Source organism: Acromyrmex echinatior, chromosome 11, assembly GCF_024713525.1.
Source record: "Acromyrmex echinatior isolate Ae372 chromosome 11, ASM2471352v2, whole genome shotgun sequence".
NCBI classification, from domain to species: domain Eukaryota; kingdom Metazoa; phylum Arthropoda; class Insecta; order Hymenoptera; family Formicidae; genus Acromyrmex; species Acromyrmex echinatior.
The window spans coordinates 10,657,841-10,676,156 of record NC_141862.1 but is presented as its reverse complement, the minus strand read 5'-3'; the positions used below and the strand labels follow the sequence as shown (position 1 = coordinate 10,676,156).

The window sequence follows — 18,316 nt, the reverse complement described above, 5'->3', positions numbered from 1 at the left end:
GAAGTTTTTAAAGTTCACAAAATTTTTATATTCTTCCATCTCACAAGCTGGATAATGTAAATAATGTAAATTTAACTCTATACATGCTGTTAAAAATACACGGAAAGATCGGTTTTGCTAAAATATTTAAAAATTTAGCTGGACTACACGGATCTGAAAATACATCAAAGTAATTATGTATATGGAATGCTTAAATTGGTTGCTAGAATATCAAAACTTTTTGCAACATTGTTCATCATGTTTGAGATTCCTACGTACCTACCTAATTAACTTGAATGGGCCGAAATTATTTTCAGCTTTGTAGATAAATTTTTAGATACTTCAGCAAAATCATTATTTTTCCATGTATAAAAATAAAATGTTTTTAGGATGTTTATTTGAGCACTTCATCTACCTACTTAAAAGTTGACAGGTTGTGCAGCGTTCTTTGGAACGAGAATGAATTTGTAACGTTCAAAAGCGCAATATGTATATCTAGATAATATATCTGATCGTTCCAGCGGCATTTCCATTTTAGACGCGACCCTAATGTGGGCACAATGCCCGTTTACCGTAGCTCGAGATGAGCAAATGTTCTTGGCACTTGAGCGCGCGCGTGCCTCGTGTTTGGTTACGGACTTGATCACAGGCGGGGACATCGTAGAGAGCAGTTAACCTGTTCGATAATACGTGTCGATAATCAGGCATCTAGTGGATGACGGACGGCGGGATCGATGGAGCTAACGTAATTAGACGCAGCGATACGCGCCACTTAAGCGTACTTGAGTGGCTGCAAACGCAACTGATTGGTCCAGTTGCTGTTAGCGTTAGGACATAACACGGCGTGGTCGACTTGTCGTCTCCTCTCCTCTCCTCTCCTCTCCTCTCCTCTCCTCTCCTCTCCTCTCCTCTCTCGCTCTCGCTCTTTGATGAGCGAAGAGAGAGTGACTGTAAACGACGACGTCGCCCCGTCGTCGGCTTTAACGAACGTCCATTGAGCGGCCTCCTCGCTTCATTGAGTTGTCCGCGATAATATACTGCGAAACGGTAATCCGGTATCTGCCGGGATGTATTAAATGTCGCGCGAGACTCGAAAAGCAATAAAAGCGCGATCGTGCCGATCGTTGCGCTTTAATGCCAATTCTTGTTCGTCGTTATCCGGCCCCGGCTATCGTTTTCACGGGGGTTGTCGAGCCGATAACGCGCTATTTGAATACCGTCCCGGCGCGAACGCGCGCACGCTATTGCGATGGCTCTCGATCGCGCGGAATAAAAAGCGCGGCGTGGAAAGAGGGACCGAATGATGATGCGGGAGAGAGGAGGCTATCGGATAATTAAATCGGCCACGGCACGTAAAGGACACTGATTGACGTACGCGACGGCTACGTTCTCTCATTATTATTCGTCGAAACGACATAATTCGCGCGCGCTTCGCTTTTCGACGGACTCTAACCGTGTCGTTCGACAGTGCGTTGCTTCTCCGTCTCGCTCATTCATGCGAAACTCGAAAGACTATCACTAGCGTCATTCCATCCATTCGATGAATGTTAAAATCGATGAATATTTTAAGAAAATATCGGCAAGATCCTGTTATGCTTTTGACATTTGTAATATCATAATATATTACGTTCGATATTTCCATGTTTATCAAGTAAATGTGTTTTGACTTTATCAGTAAGCATAATTTATAATAATTATGCATGCGGCGAGGCTTTATAAATATGAATCTGTTTTATATATGGCGTGGCGTGGCGTTGGTATTTCGATAGACCGACATTCTTGCCTTATCGATCTATAAAATGGAGCTACTGGAAAATGCCAAGCAGCACGTAGCTGACGCCTACTGTTCTGTTCCACAGAGCGAAAGCTGATAAATTAATTGGATTGACCGTCGTGACTTGTCGCATACAAATCGGATCAGCGATTCCGTTACGATCAGCTGTTAGCCAATTTGCATTAACTCCGCTCTTCCGTCCCTTAATACGGTAGGCAACAGAATCTACTCGTATTACGTCGCATTTAAAAGTCACTTGCGAAAGATGAGCTTCTGTGTACAAGCGTATATACATCCGCAAATAACAAGTCAGCGAGCGAGATATGCAATGTTGTCTGGTACAACTCTGCCGATTTCGAGCTTGAGCCGTTTAAATATATTGCACGCCTGGCGCACAAATCCTCCAACGTAATTCGAACATATACGTGCGATAATGTAACGGGTAGAGAAGCCTTTTGCGAAGCCGTGAAGATTAATAAAACATGCTACAGTGACTACGAGTAGCTACGAGGCTTAAATTTTTTAAAACTACCACATGTTAAGATACGTTGATCTACGTCGCGTATCTTCTCTTGGAAATATCATTTTCACTTTTCAGTAAAATAAGGCGTGTTATAAAACATAAGAGATTTTAACAAGACAATAACGGACTTTTAACCTTAGTACATATGATTTTTCAGTTTTTTACTACACCCTGGGTCTTTCGTGTCCCGGGTTAATTTTCGTCATTTTAACACAAATTAAATAATTGTTAAGTAATTCTTACATGTACTTTAACATTTTTTAATTTAGGAAGTATTTATGAAGTTGTGTAATTAACAAAATTATATTAGGTGTTGGAATTAATTCGTAGCGTTTTACAAGTGATGGGAAGTACTTTCATTAATGTATTTTTTAATGCTCATGTGAAATAAATAACATTCTTTCATTAAAAACGCTACGAATTAATTCCAACACCTAATATATAAATATGATAACTAATTACTTGAGGCTCCTTTTCGAAGAAAAAAAAAGCGCAAGACACGGATGACCCAATCGTGTGTACTACGCTGTTGAATCTGTAGCGTTAAATTTAATCTGATTTAAGTCGCCACTGCTCCTACTCAATACATTGTTATTGTATACTAAAACAATAGATAAATTTGACACTATTTAGTGTCAAATTGATACCATATAATGTTAAATTCAACCCAATTTGAACTGTTCAACTCCATTGCTTTAAAATAATGATATATTGAGTCCGGTTTTTAAAAATCTCCGGTTTTTAAACCAGAGAAAGCTAACCGTGATACAGCGGCGTGCAAAAGTTTCCGGCCAGTGACATTTTGTACTCTAATTTATAAAGAAAAGCCCGATAAAATTTTAATCATTGTCAGATATCAGTACAAGATTTCGTTATCCACATCTTGTATCGATCCCCGATAATGGTTAAAATTTTATCAGGTTTTTTTTTTATAAACTAGAATACAAAATGTCACTGGTCGGAAACTTTTGGCCACTGTATATAGTGACCGGGTACGGTATCACGTGTGACTCATTAGTGCAGTAACGCGCCTGAAAGTTGATCTTTATTTTACGAGTTTTGGCACGATTTTCATTACGCGATCGCGATCGCCAGCGAATCATTAGCGACCCCTCACATGAAACATCGCGATTCCGGCATATGTACTCCGTTCGCTGCGGAATCTAGATCGTACGACACGGGAAAATTGGACGGGGGAAAAGAGAGAAAGGGAGAGGGAACTATATTCCGGCTTTTACGAGGCCATAGTGGCGTATCCGTTTTGCAGGGCACGACGTGCAAAACGATCGATAACATGCTCGTAACGTTATTACCAACAGGTATACGGAGGCGGGTAGCACCGGTACTACCGGCAATAATGTGGCTTTTACGCTCGTGGATGCTGATACTGCAACCACCAAAGTAACTCGGCGTTTGCTACAGCACGTTTTGCAAAAATAGTCCATTATGTAATATCTAATTAATTGGCATAAATGTAAAAATATACTTGAGGAGTAGAAATCTAATTAAGAATTATTCGTAACGTGATAAACCGGTTTAAATTATTAAAATTGTTTCTATTTCTGTTTCAAGACCGACAAATAATTGGTGCATAGCTTGCTTGAACTGGAAATTGTATAAATTCCAAATAATAAATACTATTAAGCACGAAGGCCGAATATGGCATTTTTTGTGATTGTTTCTGTTCTTGCAGTTGATTATAAGTTTGATTTCCTTAAGTTTCAGGCGTCAATAGTCAATCACTTTAATCGAATAATAACAAGGCAGTTCCAAATATTTTTTTTTTCAAGTGAAAATCTAACAAAATTAGTTTAGCGCATTATCTTGTATTTATATTTATTATTACATTGTACTTAGTACGTGTAATGCAATGAAATCTGAATCAAAATGAGATATACGTGAATTACTAAACTAGTTAAACTTTAAACCGATCTATATTACTATGATTCTGCGTTGAAGTTGTGGAATAGTTTGAAATACATATATTCGAAGATTATTTCACCGCCAATCGTTGACTTGTGGAAAACTCGTGAATGGAATTCTAGAAATCACCAAAATTCAACAATAATTTTTATGATAAGAAAAATAAAAAGTATTATAAATATACAGTCACGAAGAACAGAGAGATTATATTAAAATTTAAGAAAAGCATTAATTAACGAAGCGGTTTTTCTGTTGTGAAGTTTAGGTACGTCTACCTAAGTAGCAACATTTTTTTATCCGACTCTATGTATCGATTTCGAGTTACTTGTGAGTCTGTGGAACAGCGTAGAGTCTCTCGAATAAATCTCAGGGTCTTATGGGCTTTAATGGCGTTAAGGGATTGTGGTACATCGATACATTTAATGGCGTTTTTGTGTTGCAGGGTCCACCGCAGCCTGGACAGCCGTTCAAATTTTCGGTCGGCGAATCCTGCGATCGTATCAAGGAGGAATTCAACTTTTTACAGGCTCAATACCACAGGTATCTTTCTTCATTTCGCACAAACGTATTCTCATCGATTGCAGTCAATTGAAGATGTACGGATTTCGTTACTATAAATAAAGATCAATATCAATACGATCAATTTATCACATTTGTTTTCGACAATCCCGGCAATTTGTATTAATCACGCGAGTTAAACTCTATAAACTTACATCTTCATTGTCTGTCAGCGATATTAATATTTATACAATTTTTTTAAATTGACGACACATATTTTTTTATTCTGGTTATTAAAGTAGCAATGAAGTACCTTTGTAAAAAATTGATATTGATACAATTTGTCCCAAAGCTTTACGCGATCTCAACCGCGTTTTTTTTTTTTATATAAAGGAAAATTGTCCGATTCCCATATTTCTCGATAAAAAAAAAATACATATTTTCCCGCGGATGGTTTAAGCGTGATGCAAATTCCGTTCAGCGGTCAGTAGTTTGTCGAACGGAGTAAACGTTCGCGTCCGTGGACACCATAGGGTCGTATCCATTAGGCGCTCGTGCAAATACCGCGTGGGCGCGCACGCGAAACGCACGTAGTACGGACGTAGGCAGATAATTGATTGTCCAACCGGAAGCTGTGTACACCGAAGTATGCGCACGGTCTGGAGAAGGAGCGAAGACCCCATTTGGACAGCGCACCTATGTGCATGCGTGCACGTAGTAAGCAGTATCTGCGATCGGCAGTAAAAAGGGTTTCCTCAGAGATCACGCTCTTTGGCAGATTCTCGGAAGCGAAAAACTCGCTGGGGCGTGATTAGTTTCTTCGATCGTTGCACTGAAAGAAATGTTTGGTATATAGAATAACAACAGTTTTGTTATTGCAAGAACTATTTTTTTGTTGATATGTGACCATTTGTAAATTGTTGGTTATGTCGCGGATATTAATTTGTTGAATTTACTAATTTAAATAAATACACTGATGATTTAATGATAAAAACTGTTTTGTATGATGCTCAGAGATGTTTTATAGTTAAAAACAGAATATTTTGTTATCTGAACAAAATAATTACACGGGAATAGTATGTATCTCTTATTCTTTGTATACAGAGTGAAATTATGTTTAGCGTTTTTGAACGTTTCTGGCTTGACAAAGATATGTAGAGACATATCAAGATCGATTGATTATTAATTGCCTTGAAAAAGAAATGTTGCCTTAATGTGGCGAGAAGTACACGAAACGTGTACTCTAATTCCGTTTTATAGGACGTCGAATTTCTCTTACGAGAAGACACGCCATCTCTGAAAGCTCCGCGAAACATTCCTCATTTTATCATAATAAATTATTTTTTTGTAATTATTGAAAGAAAATTGAAAATTTCAACTTAATATTTTATATTATTATTTACAAAACGTGAGTAACCAAATAAAATTGTATTGTTAAATGAAAAAGATTCATATAATTTTGCTCATCTAACAAAATATATTTGCTATTTTAACAAAATTGATAATCCGTTTGTGAATAATTCTCTTTTTTTGTTATCATTACTACAACTTTTTTCTCAGTGCAAATTCACGTTTCTCTATTTATTGATACGTTAAATTCACAGTGTTCCGGGATTGCAGAAAGAGCATCGGTATTCCTCTCCCCTTCCCCCTTTTTCACGTTACGAAAGTTAAATATAGCATTATAGCACAGAGTGCTGACAACAAGAGAAAAATAATTACGATAATGACGCGATGATATCGGGCACGTTTTAAGCGAATAAATTTTATCTCGCGTTTAGAAATACCGCGATGAGAACAACATTCATAAATTTCGTGAATTGAGATATTAATCACGGAAAGGCAAAAATGCATCCCGACCGAAACAGAGAGCTATCTCGGCCACGTGTTAGTAGGCGCGCGCATTCAAGCGCGCAACGTGATTCTCGATAAATCGTCCCGTAAATCGTTGGCACGGCGTCAATCTGAAATAATTAATCGACTTTCTGACCGTACGAGCATTGCCGTTTGCGTAACGAGAGTTGCCGCTCGCGCGAGCATGATCGTTAATACCGTGCTAATTTATCGCCTTATAGGTGAGATTACGCCGCGCAACGTATAGCGCGATTCGCCTTTCACGAATATTAAACGCCGCGTCGGAATTACCGTGTGCATTCTATCATTTCCTCGAACCGAATTAAAATCGCTTCGCGTCCCGTTACGCGAGGCTTCTAAATTCCCCTCTTGAAAAAAACCAAAAAAAAAAAAAGAAAGAAAGAAAGAAAGAAAGAAAATTTAGTTGTATTCGAGAAACTGTAACTTTATTATTACGCCTCCGCGCTGAAAACTCGATGACGACGAAATAAACCATTTTTACTCCGTTCGTTATCGTTGAAGCTTTTACAGTTCTTTATTTTCTCTCATTCGCGATATATGGCGCGTGTTATACGGCGCGTTTTCAACTTAATGTCGCGACGAAGAACGACGAGCGGAGGGACAATGGCTCCGACGATTTCGAGGGCTGGTGGATATTAATGCTCTGTTCTTGTTCTTCTTACACAGCCTTAAATTGGAGTGCGAGAAACTGGCCAGTGAAAAAATAGAGATACAGAGGCATTACGTGATGGTAAGCCGGGAAAAGGATAAAAACGTAGAAAGGGGGCAGCGCGTATTACTCATACATACACGTCACATATACGCACATGCACACAAAGCCATATACGAATCATCCTGCCGTTGTTCCCAGATTAAAATGCATTCGTTTTCGTCGCGCTTGAATTCGGGAGATATCGCTCGGTCGCGGTCGAGCTGTTTCAATTCTCGCGAAATTGAGAAGAACCTAAAAAAAAAAAAAAGGGAGGGAAATTATTAAAAAACCGATTTGATTTTACTGAAATGAATTTTCGATATGCGCGGCAGCGCGACTGTAACGCTTTTATATTATACGTGGGAGTGCAATTAAAAGGAAAATGGTACACGGATCTTCAAAGAAATGTCAGAGGTATAATTTCAGAGAGATTGGATGAACGGGAGAGAGAGAGAGAGAGAGAGAAAGAGAGAAACAGACAAAAAAAGAACTCGGGGAAAATTATCGTCACGAGCATTGGCGTCGCACATCAAAAGTGCTGGGAACATGGGGAGAAACACGAATCACAGAGAGACACGATGCGACGCACCCCCATACTCGTTATCGTAGGTATACAGTCATGGAGCAACGACAGCGGCAACAGCAACAGCAACAGCAGCAGCAGCAGCAGCAGCAGCAGCAGCAGCAACGACGGCGGTCGCGATGCAACTCGAGCGTTACAGGCACATACGAACGCATTCATTTGCCGCGGTACAAGCGGTTTTGTCGACCGCCGCCACCGCAAGATTATTTTCCTGCACCCCCGAAGCGCCGCGCTAAACAAAAATATGGCGCGGGCTTGTCATCGTTAAAAAAGTTATCGCCATCGCGAACGGGGCGCCTTTGTCCCGCTCTCTGATGTCGCTGTCGGGTAACATGGTGGACCGACCAAGTGAATATTAATATGCGCTTTAACGCGTCGGGGAAAAGCGCGACGCGACGAGGATTAACTCTTAATGAACCTGCGCACTGCCGCGCCGATTCTCTCGTATTGATTTTCTATTAACTTTCTTTTTGAACGAGGCAAAGTGCTCGAAAATACATTTTCTGACGATTACATGTTTTTTTTTTCCCATAAAATGATTAATTTATCGTTCTCGATAATGAACAGTTTTGTTATTTAATATTTAACGACAAGTAGTACCTACCTAACGCGTTTGCGATTGTTTGTATTTGCATACGATTTCCTTGTTAATTGAACGCGATGTAAATTCCACGAATGCGTTTTTATGAATTATTCGCTCGCAATCGCGACGCTTCCAATATTCTCCACGGTCCACTTGGTAAACACGAAACTCACACACAATGTTAAAACACATATACATGTACACACGATGGCCAGTATATAACAATTATTATCAATGTTTGTTGCGGCTGCACTAATTGTGTGTTTTTAATGGCTTGGCTGTGCACCACCCCTCCGCAATATCCCTCAATTTGGGGGCGTGATAAAAAGAACGAACCGGTTCGGAAGGTTAAAAAAAAATATATACACGCGGAAAAATCCGGGAGCAAATTAATGAATCGTTATACGATTGAACAATGTTCGCATTCCGCACATTATATCGCATCCCTCGTTTACCACGGAGCCCAAGTCACAGACCCTCGACTCGTTGACGACTCGATAATCTCGTTTTAGCGGCATTATTATTCTCTATTGTTAGCCAAAACGCGCCACGAGATTCTTCCCTGGTCATGCGAAAGAGAGGCGCCCCCCCCCCTATCTTTATTTTGTCCCCACAGCTTTTGAATGTCGCCTGCACTTACTAATGTTTAGCTTACACGTGCGATTTCCTGCTTGTTCTGTCCAGTATTAAGTTGGAGCTGGAGAAACTCGCCCAGGAGAAGACGGAGATGCAGCGCCACTACGTCATGGTGAGTCCACACAAGCTTACGAAACCTATCGCAGGACCTATATCGGTAGTAATCGTATTAAACGCAAAGTGCTTTTCTTATTTCGCGTCTAGAGACGAGTCCTCGAAAAATTTAGGTTTGCATTTAGCTTTGCGCTCCCTCTTGACTAAACCGTTGCGGACTGCAGGGAACATTTGACGTTTTAAGCTCGCTCGTCAAATTTGCACCACGATGTAATGCTGAAGTATATCGAAATTATAAATTTTATTTCTCGCGCATTTGTCCTCGTTTACATTAAAATTAAAATACAATAAAGAATAAAAATTAAAGTACGTATAACGTATCTCTAGAGGTACGATTTACGATAAAAAAATATTTGTCTTGCGACATGGAATGGAATGGCGAAATAATTTAGGATCACGTCATACACGTCGCCGTGCGTTGCTTCTTCGCGGCTCCTCTTTCAGTTTTGTTTTTCGGCTTTGTCCCGCGAGAGTACATGTAGACGCCGCGAAAGTCTCGGCTTACTTTCGCCCGTAGATCTTCGTTATCGCGATTCACCGTCGACTGCGCCAGTGTATGCATCTTCATTAAGCCGTGTGAAGCGTAAAGAGGCGCGCACCGCTTTCTTCATGGGAGGTCGAAGGTCGCTGAGAGTACCGGTTTTTAATTTTACGCCAGTTGTACCGACGTCTCGGTGGATCTCCATTCTTTTCGTTTATCCATCCTGAAATATCTTCACACGTAACGTGATAATTTCCAGGTATATCGTCTAGATGCGATAAGCACTCCCCAGAGAAGCGTAGATCCAAATCTTTTTTAGATCGAGGCACCGACACTTCCTCGATTTGTAAATTTACCGCGAAGATATTCGTCGTGCTAAATCGACTGGAAGTTTATTCGAGAGAGATCTTGATAGCGGCGTGATTCGCACGCCGCGCCGTAAGTTCGCGGTCCGCTAAGTTCGTTGCCCAAAGTTCGCGAAGCGTGCATTATAGGCCGGCGATAATTTATAGGCCGTAGTCCGCGCGTAGTCTCGGTCGATGCAAATAACTTCATATAAAATGCGCGGCGCTCGCTCTCGCGTGGACGTGGCACTTCCGCCGATTCACGCCGGCGCGAAGATTAATCGCCGGCGCGATCGTCTCACGTTAGGTACATAGCGTGTACGTCGTGCGAGAACGCGCTTATCTCGCGCGTCCCAGGTATGTCGCTCTTACTCTCTCAAACGATCGATCTTCCATCGATCTTCGCGCTCCTCGATCCTTTGTTCCGTACGTTTGTATCGATCGGTCGGCCTGCGACTCACGCGGCTCACGCGGCTCACGCATGCGACAGGTTTAAATGTATTGTACACATCATACTTTATTCCACTTTCGTTTCGATATGGCACGGGGAGCGCTTATTGTTCTGCCAGTTGCGCGGTAACGAACGTCGGCGCGAAACATAGCGAAACCACGGAATGCACTTAATCAAATTTCGATCGGCGAGCACGAAAGCATATTTATTGCGCTATCGTCCTATCGCGTCGTTTTATCATTGATGATTGATTACCGACGTAACAAGAATTTATCGTAGTATCGGGTTTAGGTCGGCGTTAGCAACAGGTACTCACGTCTCTCGGCTAAACACGTCCGTGTTCGTATCGAGCGGAGTCATTGATTCCTACGGGTGCAATCGTAGTCTCGCGGTGCGTCGCCCAGATGCTTTGTCGTCCTCATCGTCGATGAATTGCGAGCATCGAATAAAGTATCACGTTGTCGCGCGTCATGGTCTTGCTACGATAATCACCGCAGTTTGCTTTCCTGCGACGGACAACACCGTCGTTTTCCCCGTAGAATTACGATGGCTCCATGTCCGGATGGAACTGCCGCGTTCCATTTATATACCGGTACAGTAACACGGGATATCTCTCGCACACATCGACACGGGGGTGTAACGTATAAAGCTGGGTCCTCGTATCTTGCCTCCCTCAAATTTTCCACGTGACATCGCGAGGCAGCGTTTACTGGCAGAGCCAGCCGGCGAATCTCCCGGGACTCGTTATCGATGGAGGCCATCGCGTATATACGTTCGTGCGAGCCGTCGGATCTCCGATACGACGTCGTTATACCACGACGGGTGTAGCCCCGGCCACGGGGCGTTACGCCTTTACGACTCTTTCATGTAATTGTCGAGCTCGTGAACTCTTTTACGAGCGCGCGAACCGCGAGCGTGGCGGGAGAGATCGGCCGCGAACCACTTCGTTCGTCACGCTCGCAATGCCACTCGATACATTTAGCGTATGTCCTCCGCTTCATATTTCCGCTTGCGAAACTGTAACTACGCGCGATACTTTCGTTGGGTGAGTGAGATTTTAAAACGTTCCTATTTAATACGAAAATAATGTTGGAGGTAACAACGCGTTTGTAAGAGAATTAATTCCCGTAGTCGGAGTTGCCACGAAACTGGAAATCAAGGAATTGATAGGGAAACGGTCAAAGAATGTTTTGAAAAATTTTCTCGAAAATAAAAATTTTTGGCTTTAAAAAAGTTTAATATATATATATACATACATATACGCAGTAAGTAATTTTGAAATACTATCAACTTAACAATTAAAAATGCAAGCAACGTTAATAGTAATTTATATTGCTATGTTAAATTAATCTCAATAAAATATTTAATGGGATTTTCATCCAAATCGGGATGAAAATATGTACAATAAAATTTCCAAATATTATTGAAAGTCAGGGAAAATTATTAAGTTTGATTTGAAAATCAGTATAAAAGGATAAGTTATAAAATTTTAGGATGAGGAATTTGCGACAAACCTGATATGCGATACGTCGAGGCTTGATTTGCTGAGTCATTTCGTAGCACGAATATACGAGCGAAAATGCAAACCATTGCAGTTGTAGGCTGTGGTATGTTCTTGATTAAGCCGATTCGACCGCGAAGTAATGAGATTGCAACAAGGACGAAATTTGCAAATCGTACACGAACCAGAAACATCGTCATCGCCTAAAGAGTACGTTCAGGAACGATTTTCATTGGAAGACGATGAAAGGCATGATAAGAGTCTTTTTATCTTTCTCTAACGCGAGAGGGGACGAACCAACATGTTCGTGGGGTAGATACCGATCATGATCGATATCGTTCGGCTGCTCGTGAATTGAAAAGAGATTGCGCCGTCCTAGAGTCGTTTTCGCGATTCGATCGGTCACGATTAGAGGTGACTATCCACGGAGTAAGTCGAGGAGTTTCAGCTAATAATTCAACCTAAATCTTCTATCGAACTGTTTCTCGAAAGAGAAGATTTTACACGAACGTAGATAAAAACTCGAATTATTTTCAAACGAGAAAAGACAAATGTCGAAATAGTATCGAATTCCTCTTAATTGTTAATATAAAAAATGGCGCGATTGCAACTGTAAAATATTGATTCTATAAAGTATTCGTAATCACGTCGTATCGAGTTTACGAGTGGCTTCATTCCATTATCGTAACTGACTGTTGCCGTATTCCTTCACAGTATTCCTTCACTCGTATTAGACATCTCGACCGCGAGAGTGGCGTTTCCAGTCTCGTGATAATTAAGATCCTGATCTCCCGTCTCCAACAGTCTCCCTCCGTTAGTGAAGTCTATTAATTAAAGACCAATTGCTTCGTTGGGATCTTCAGCGGCGAGACGATCTTCGTGTAGCTGCACTTCTTAACTGTCTCTTTCTCTTTCCATCCTCAAATCCATCAAATGCACGAGGAAGAGAGAAATCTTTTACCCAGCATATTTTAGATAGTAAATTTTTATAATGATTTATAATTAGTTCTCCTCGATAAGTTCTATTAAAAAAAATTCGATAATAAAAAAAAAACAAAATATATGTCATTGATAAATTTTTAATTGCTTTTTTTTTTTATTTTGTTCTCGACGTTTTATAATAAAGTTGATGTATTTAAATATAATTAGATTTCACTATATGTTAACATAAGCTACGAGCTTTCAGCGAAATTATTATTTTCGCAAGAACAGAGCCGATTGAAATATACATTTCGCGATTTATTGATAATGCTCGCGAGCGCGAATGTAATAAAAATATGGGCGGATTAATTTATATTTAAAAGCAGAGCGTGCACGAGGCCAAATTTCTACATTTATATTTTCTATATATACATTGTAGCGTTCGCAATTTACAAAATAATCGTAATTTCGAAGATAAACCGCGCCGAATGAATATCGAATTATTAAAACAAACGGGTTTAATTAATCGCGGCCTGTCCGAAGCAGATTCGTAAAATATTCATCCAGACGAATTTGCCCACGTTTGAAGTATTAACGGTAATTCTATCACATTGCGAAATAAATATTACCGGTGTCGTTAAAATCGTAACATCGAGAGCATTGCATTCGAAAGCGCGAGACTGTCTTCTTCGACCTCGTCTCGACGTTTATTACGCTACATTCCCCTCGTATGTACGCGGGAAAAACTTTAAACCGACTGTGTCGTAGCCGCACCGATATATTAAAACGCGGTTTAGTACGCTCTTTACGATCACCGAGCAATAAAGCCCGTTTCACAACGGTCGTTGATTCCGTCGGGGAATAATGCGGCGACTATATTCAAGACGCTCGTTAAAATCGCGAACTGCCGGATTTTCTCTCTTTTCCTCTCGTCGTTATACCCTCTACCCTTCCACCGTCTGTTGGTATTGCGTCGGTACGGAATATGTACTCTCGGGGAACGGAAACGCTTGTAAACCATCGCTATACAGCAACAGTTTACGATAAATATGTGCGCGGTATTTTGTCGCACGGAGTCTTTACGATCAGAAATCTCATGCGTGCGAAATGAGAACCGCTGTTCAGTAAGCGAATTAGTTAAAGCCAGCCCCGGCTGAGTCTCTTGTACACACGATGTAGAAACGATGTTACGAGAAACCGGTCTTTGGTCGACACGCATACGCGCGCGCGAGCGCACGTACAAGCCTTTTCTCTCTCTCGCCTCTCCTTGGGGGTGAAGGAGACGAGAGAGGGCCGCGCTCCTTTCTCATCCTCTCTACTTCTTCGTTCTTCTTCGTTTTTCTCATTTTCTCGACGCGCTTATCCCTCTTACCGACTGACTGCGGCCTCGCATTACGGCTCAATTTGGTCCGCTTTTCGTAATCTCGTAATCTCATTTGATCGATATAATCTCAACCCTGCAATCGTTGAAGCAGACCCTTAAGGATCCACCGCGAGGCGTTTCCTTTCCTACACAGCCATCATTATGGATTCAAACAGCATCTTGGTTTGCGAAACTCGATAATTCGATTAATCCCGCGCGTAGTGGCTTTGCGTTTTATTCAATGTGATATTTATATGCCAATTTCAATTATTTATACTCGGATATCGTTATACGTATACGTATATAAAAATAACACGTCGTATATTACGACGTAATTTTTCTTCGTCGCAATAAAAGATGAAGTCGATGAACGTGTACTTATATATCGGTATTGCAAATACTTATATTCGTGGTGCAAATTTAATCGAATTCTCTTAGCTTTCTAGAGAGAGAGAGAGAGAGAGAGAATAAACGGGAATTTTACACGGTAACGTCTTCTTCGGGATAGGATAAAATGACAAAGCCGTAACATAAATACGAAAATTGGATTTCGTGTGAGCAACCTTCCGGCAAAGTTCAGCTTTTGCATGAGAAAGTCGGCGTTACGCTGCTAGTTTACGCACGCATCACCTTACGCTTAACGTCGACGTGGCTTCGTTAACGAAACGCATATAACGACGTAGCTATGCAACACTACGCTTGTACTAATTCCATACTAACATTGTAATTTATGCGATTACGTTCTAATCTGACTGTTTCATTTACTTTTGCAGTATTACGAGATGTCGTACGGGCTTAATGTGGAGATGCACAAACAGGTAAGAGATTCAAGTTTTTGCATACATTATTTCAAGTACCTTGAAAATGCGGTAAAGAACGATATCGTCTCTCACGATGATCGATACGCGACGTCAGTTGGCGGTGATTTATTAATCGCTCAGTTGGCACGTTGCGCGCAGCTTTGGGCTTTAATCCAAAATTAAAGGGCCGAACACGAGGAGAAAGCCCCGATTACGGGGTGTTTGCGACCCTCCGGGATCTTAGCTATTGAATAAATATGTAAACAAGGTAATAACATGCAAATAGCGGCGCGGCCGGAGTTCCCGTGTTGCCTCTTGCGCAAAACCTTGCGCAATGAAAAAAAGCAACCTAGCTCGACTTTAGACTTTTATTAAGAACTACCGAGATTACCGTGCTTTTAGAAAGCACTCGGGGCAGATCGTGGAGCTTTTTACGCTTCTTTCTTCGCGGTGCACGTATAATACGTACGAATCAAATAATACTCGTATTTTGTTTTCTCGTATAGACCATCGTTAAACGTCTATGTATTATTTTTTTACATATATTATTATTATATTTTTGTACCGATGATCCATTTCGAGAAACTCCATTGCAAAGATTTCAGTAAGCTCCTTTTGTATCCATTTGTATATTCATCGTATATCGAACGGATCATTTGAATTTTTTTATTTTCTCGCATGTGCATCCATTGACGGTAAGCGGTAAGTTTGCATCGCAAAGCGTTTTATCTTCTTTCGAAGCAATCCCTATTCTCCTTTTACGACGAGAGAAAGGTGGTACCCAGTGAAATAAATTAGGGTCGACGTGACTCGCGAGGGAAAAGGAGAAACGCGCGTTAATCGATCGACAACGAGAGAACTCCATCTCTTAATTATAGGCCGCGTCTGATAGAAGTCAAACGCCCCCGGGCAAGTTCTCTTGAACGTAATTTTATACAGAAATCCCGTCGGGGAATCGCATACTTCTGTTGTTGTTATCCGCGGAATGGATTTTCGATCGTTTTCCGCCGCCGTTCGCGAAAGGTTTGAGAAATATCTCGTTTTGAAACCGACATACAAGTGAATTCGTCGAATTATCGACAAGCCAGCAATATCGACGACGTAGCTCTCGAGTGTCCTAGAGAAGGCATCCTGTACACGCTATCGAACAAGAATCTCGATCACGAATTCCATAGAATAAATGGCGATCCCTCTTTCTTCGCCTACTTCGATATTCTCGTTCCCCCTTCATCGACACTCCACCATAATCTATCTTGGGCGTGGGCGTGCAGCGACGAGTAATGCTCACGTTTATTGAATATTTAACAGCTGAGCCCGTTATTTCCTTCATCCCGCCCTCCACCCGCTTCATCCGCTTTGCGTCCCGCCTATTCTTTCTGTCTCCTCTTCTTTTTTTCGGCAGGATGCGCCCCTCAAATCATGAATAAGACCTCGCGTTCGCCTTATGGCAGCTCTGCCTTACACGGCACGAAGTGCCAGTAGCGACGCAAGTCAGGTAGCAGCTTGCTTATCTCTTTTCCTGAGCAAGGCATTCAACCGAGAGATCGTGTTGACGCGTTTGCAAGTATTTTAGATAGGACGTGACTGGAGAAATTGAACAGCAATTACGCGATCCAAAGCATTTGTTTAACTTATTTATTCGATAAATTTGCATCCTATACGTTTGACATACGTCATTTATTTATTTATTTATCCCTCCGCTGGCAATGTACATTATATTTTACTTAAATATATTCAACATTCGAGGAAGTAAATAAAGAATTAAATTAGTTTAAGCAAATGAACAATTTTTTTTTCTCCGTGTAACATGAACATTTTCTTTAACTCTTCCGTCAGTAATATGAGAGTCTTCGAGAAGCAAATTTTTTTTATCGATTCAGATATAAAAATCTGAAAAAATTTGGCATACTTGTTCGAAGTTTCAGCAATGAATTTTTACCATGATAGAAGTCGAATTGTACTTTATTTATACTTTATACACGTTTAAATTTATCTACCAAAATTCGCAATCAAAATATCGATGATACCTTTAAAGATTCCAATTCAGTCAGTGGAGGATTAGAAATTGAGTAAAAGTAATGTTTGAAAAAATATCGTTAAATAGGAAAAAGAAAATATATCAATATATGTAAAAGAGTACACAAATGGAAAAGAGGAAGGATTCTATATTCTGCGGAGACCGGAACGGCAATTTTTCTGTATGATCGAAACGTGGATTTCCGCCTGTAAGTCTCGTAGAAAAGTTACGTATTAAGGTTGAATGAAGAGCATAACTCTTTCAAGACTCCGTTCACGAGGACATTCGTGCCGAGGTACGTGGAGGAACAAGCCGCGAGATACGTACCGTGTGAAATGTGGTATCGGAGCGATGGAATATAAATTCCGATAGGAAATCGCAATACGATCGTGTCGTATCCCCCGTTTTATGCCCCTGATATCCTCGAGATAAGCACTCGAGGCGCGGCACTCTGAAATATACGACGTGGCGGTCTCGCGCACTTTTCTCGGATCGGAATGACGATCATTATCTGCTGTCACTTTTAATTCGGTTACGATTTATCGCTTCTGGTAGCCGGACGTCGGGGATTTATTATATTATCGGTCGGGCATTATCGCGCGCGATTTACACGCTCGTACACGCGCGCGCGCGCGCGCGCGGGGCGCGTATATATATATCCGGTATCTCATATTTATAAAATCGAAATGCCGTGCCGCGCCACCGCCTCGTCGACACCGCTCGTTCCTGCCACGCCGGTATCCGCGATTAATAGCCAGCCCCGTGTGCGTTTATAACGAGGCCGGGCGTTGTCGCGAGCGCGCGCGATGGAAATAAAAGGAGAAAAAGCGCGGAACGAGAATGAATAACGGATCCGGCGATGCGAAAGAGCAAAATATCGTGGGCGCCCGGGAATTATTGGGTGTTACATTAACGCCGACGATGACCGGTTCGGCAAGTGTCCACCAGGCAGTGAACGCGCCCGCGTTCTCCCCTTCCCTCTCCCTCTCCCTCTCTCTCTCTCTCTCTCCCCCTCCTCCTCCGTTCCCCCCGGAGGTTATTAACGTCGCTAATTCTCGGCAATTACTGTCATCATCGTCAGCCGTCTCTGACCGCAACCGAGCTGTTACGTTTTCCTGTTACACCTGTACGATAATCATTGTCAGCCGGAATCACGCTTGCCGGATAGTTTATGGATATATCGCGCGGCTATATAAACGCCCACGTTGACCGAGCAGTTCTTCGATTGGCCGTATAATACGTGAATTAATAAGGTAATC

General features: G+C 41.5%; 1 protein-coding gene across 8 annotated transcripts in view; it reads left to right on the top strand.

Moving 5' to 3' along the window:
* The window catches only part of LOC105148447 (protein groucho), a 76,918-nt gene that overhangs the window by 17,151 nt on the left and 41,451 nt on the right, over positions 1-18,316 (top strand). For 4 of the 8 annotated variants that reach the window (XM_087411171.1, XM_087411168.1, XM_087411170.1 and 1 more), the window contains exons 2-4: positions 4,642-4,739; positions 7,239-7,302; positions 15,014-15,058. In XM_087411171.1, coding sequence (XP_087267297.1) covers positions 4,642-4,739; positions 7,239-7,302; positions 15,014-15,058 — 207 coding nt within the window. Of the gene's footprint in view, positions 1-4,641; positions 7,303-9,113; positions 9,178-15,013; positions 15,059-18,316 lie in introns of those variants that run through there. The other 4 variants (XM_087411169.1, XM_011060168.2, XM_011060170.2 and 1 more) reach the window with 2 other exon arrangements.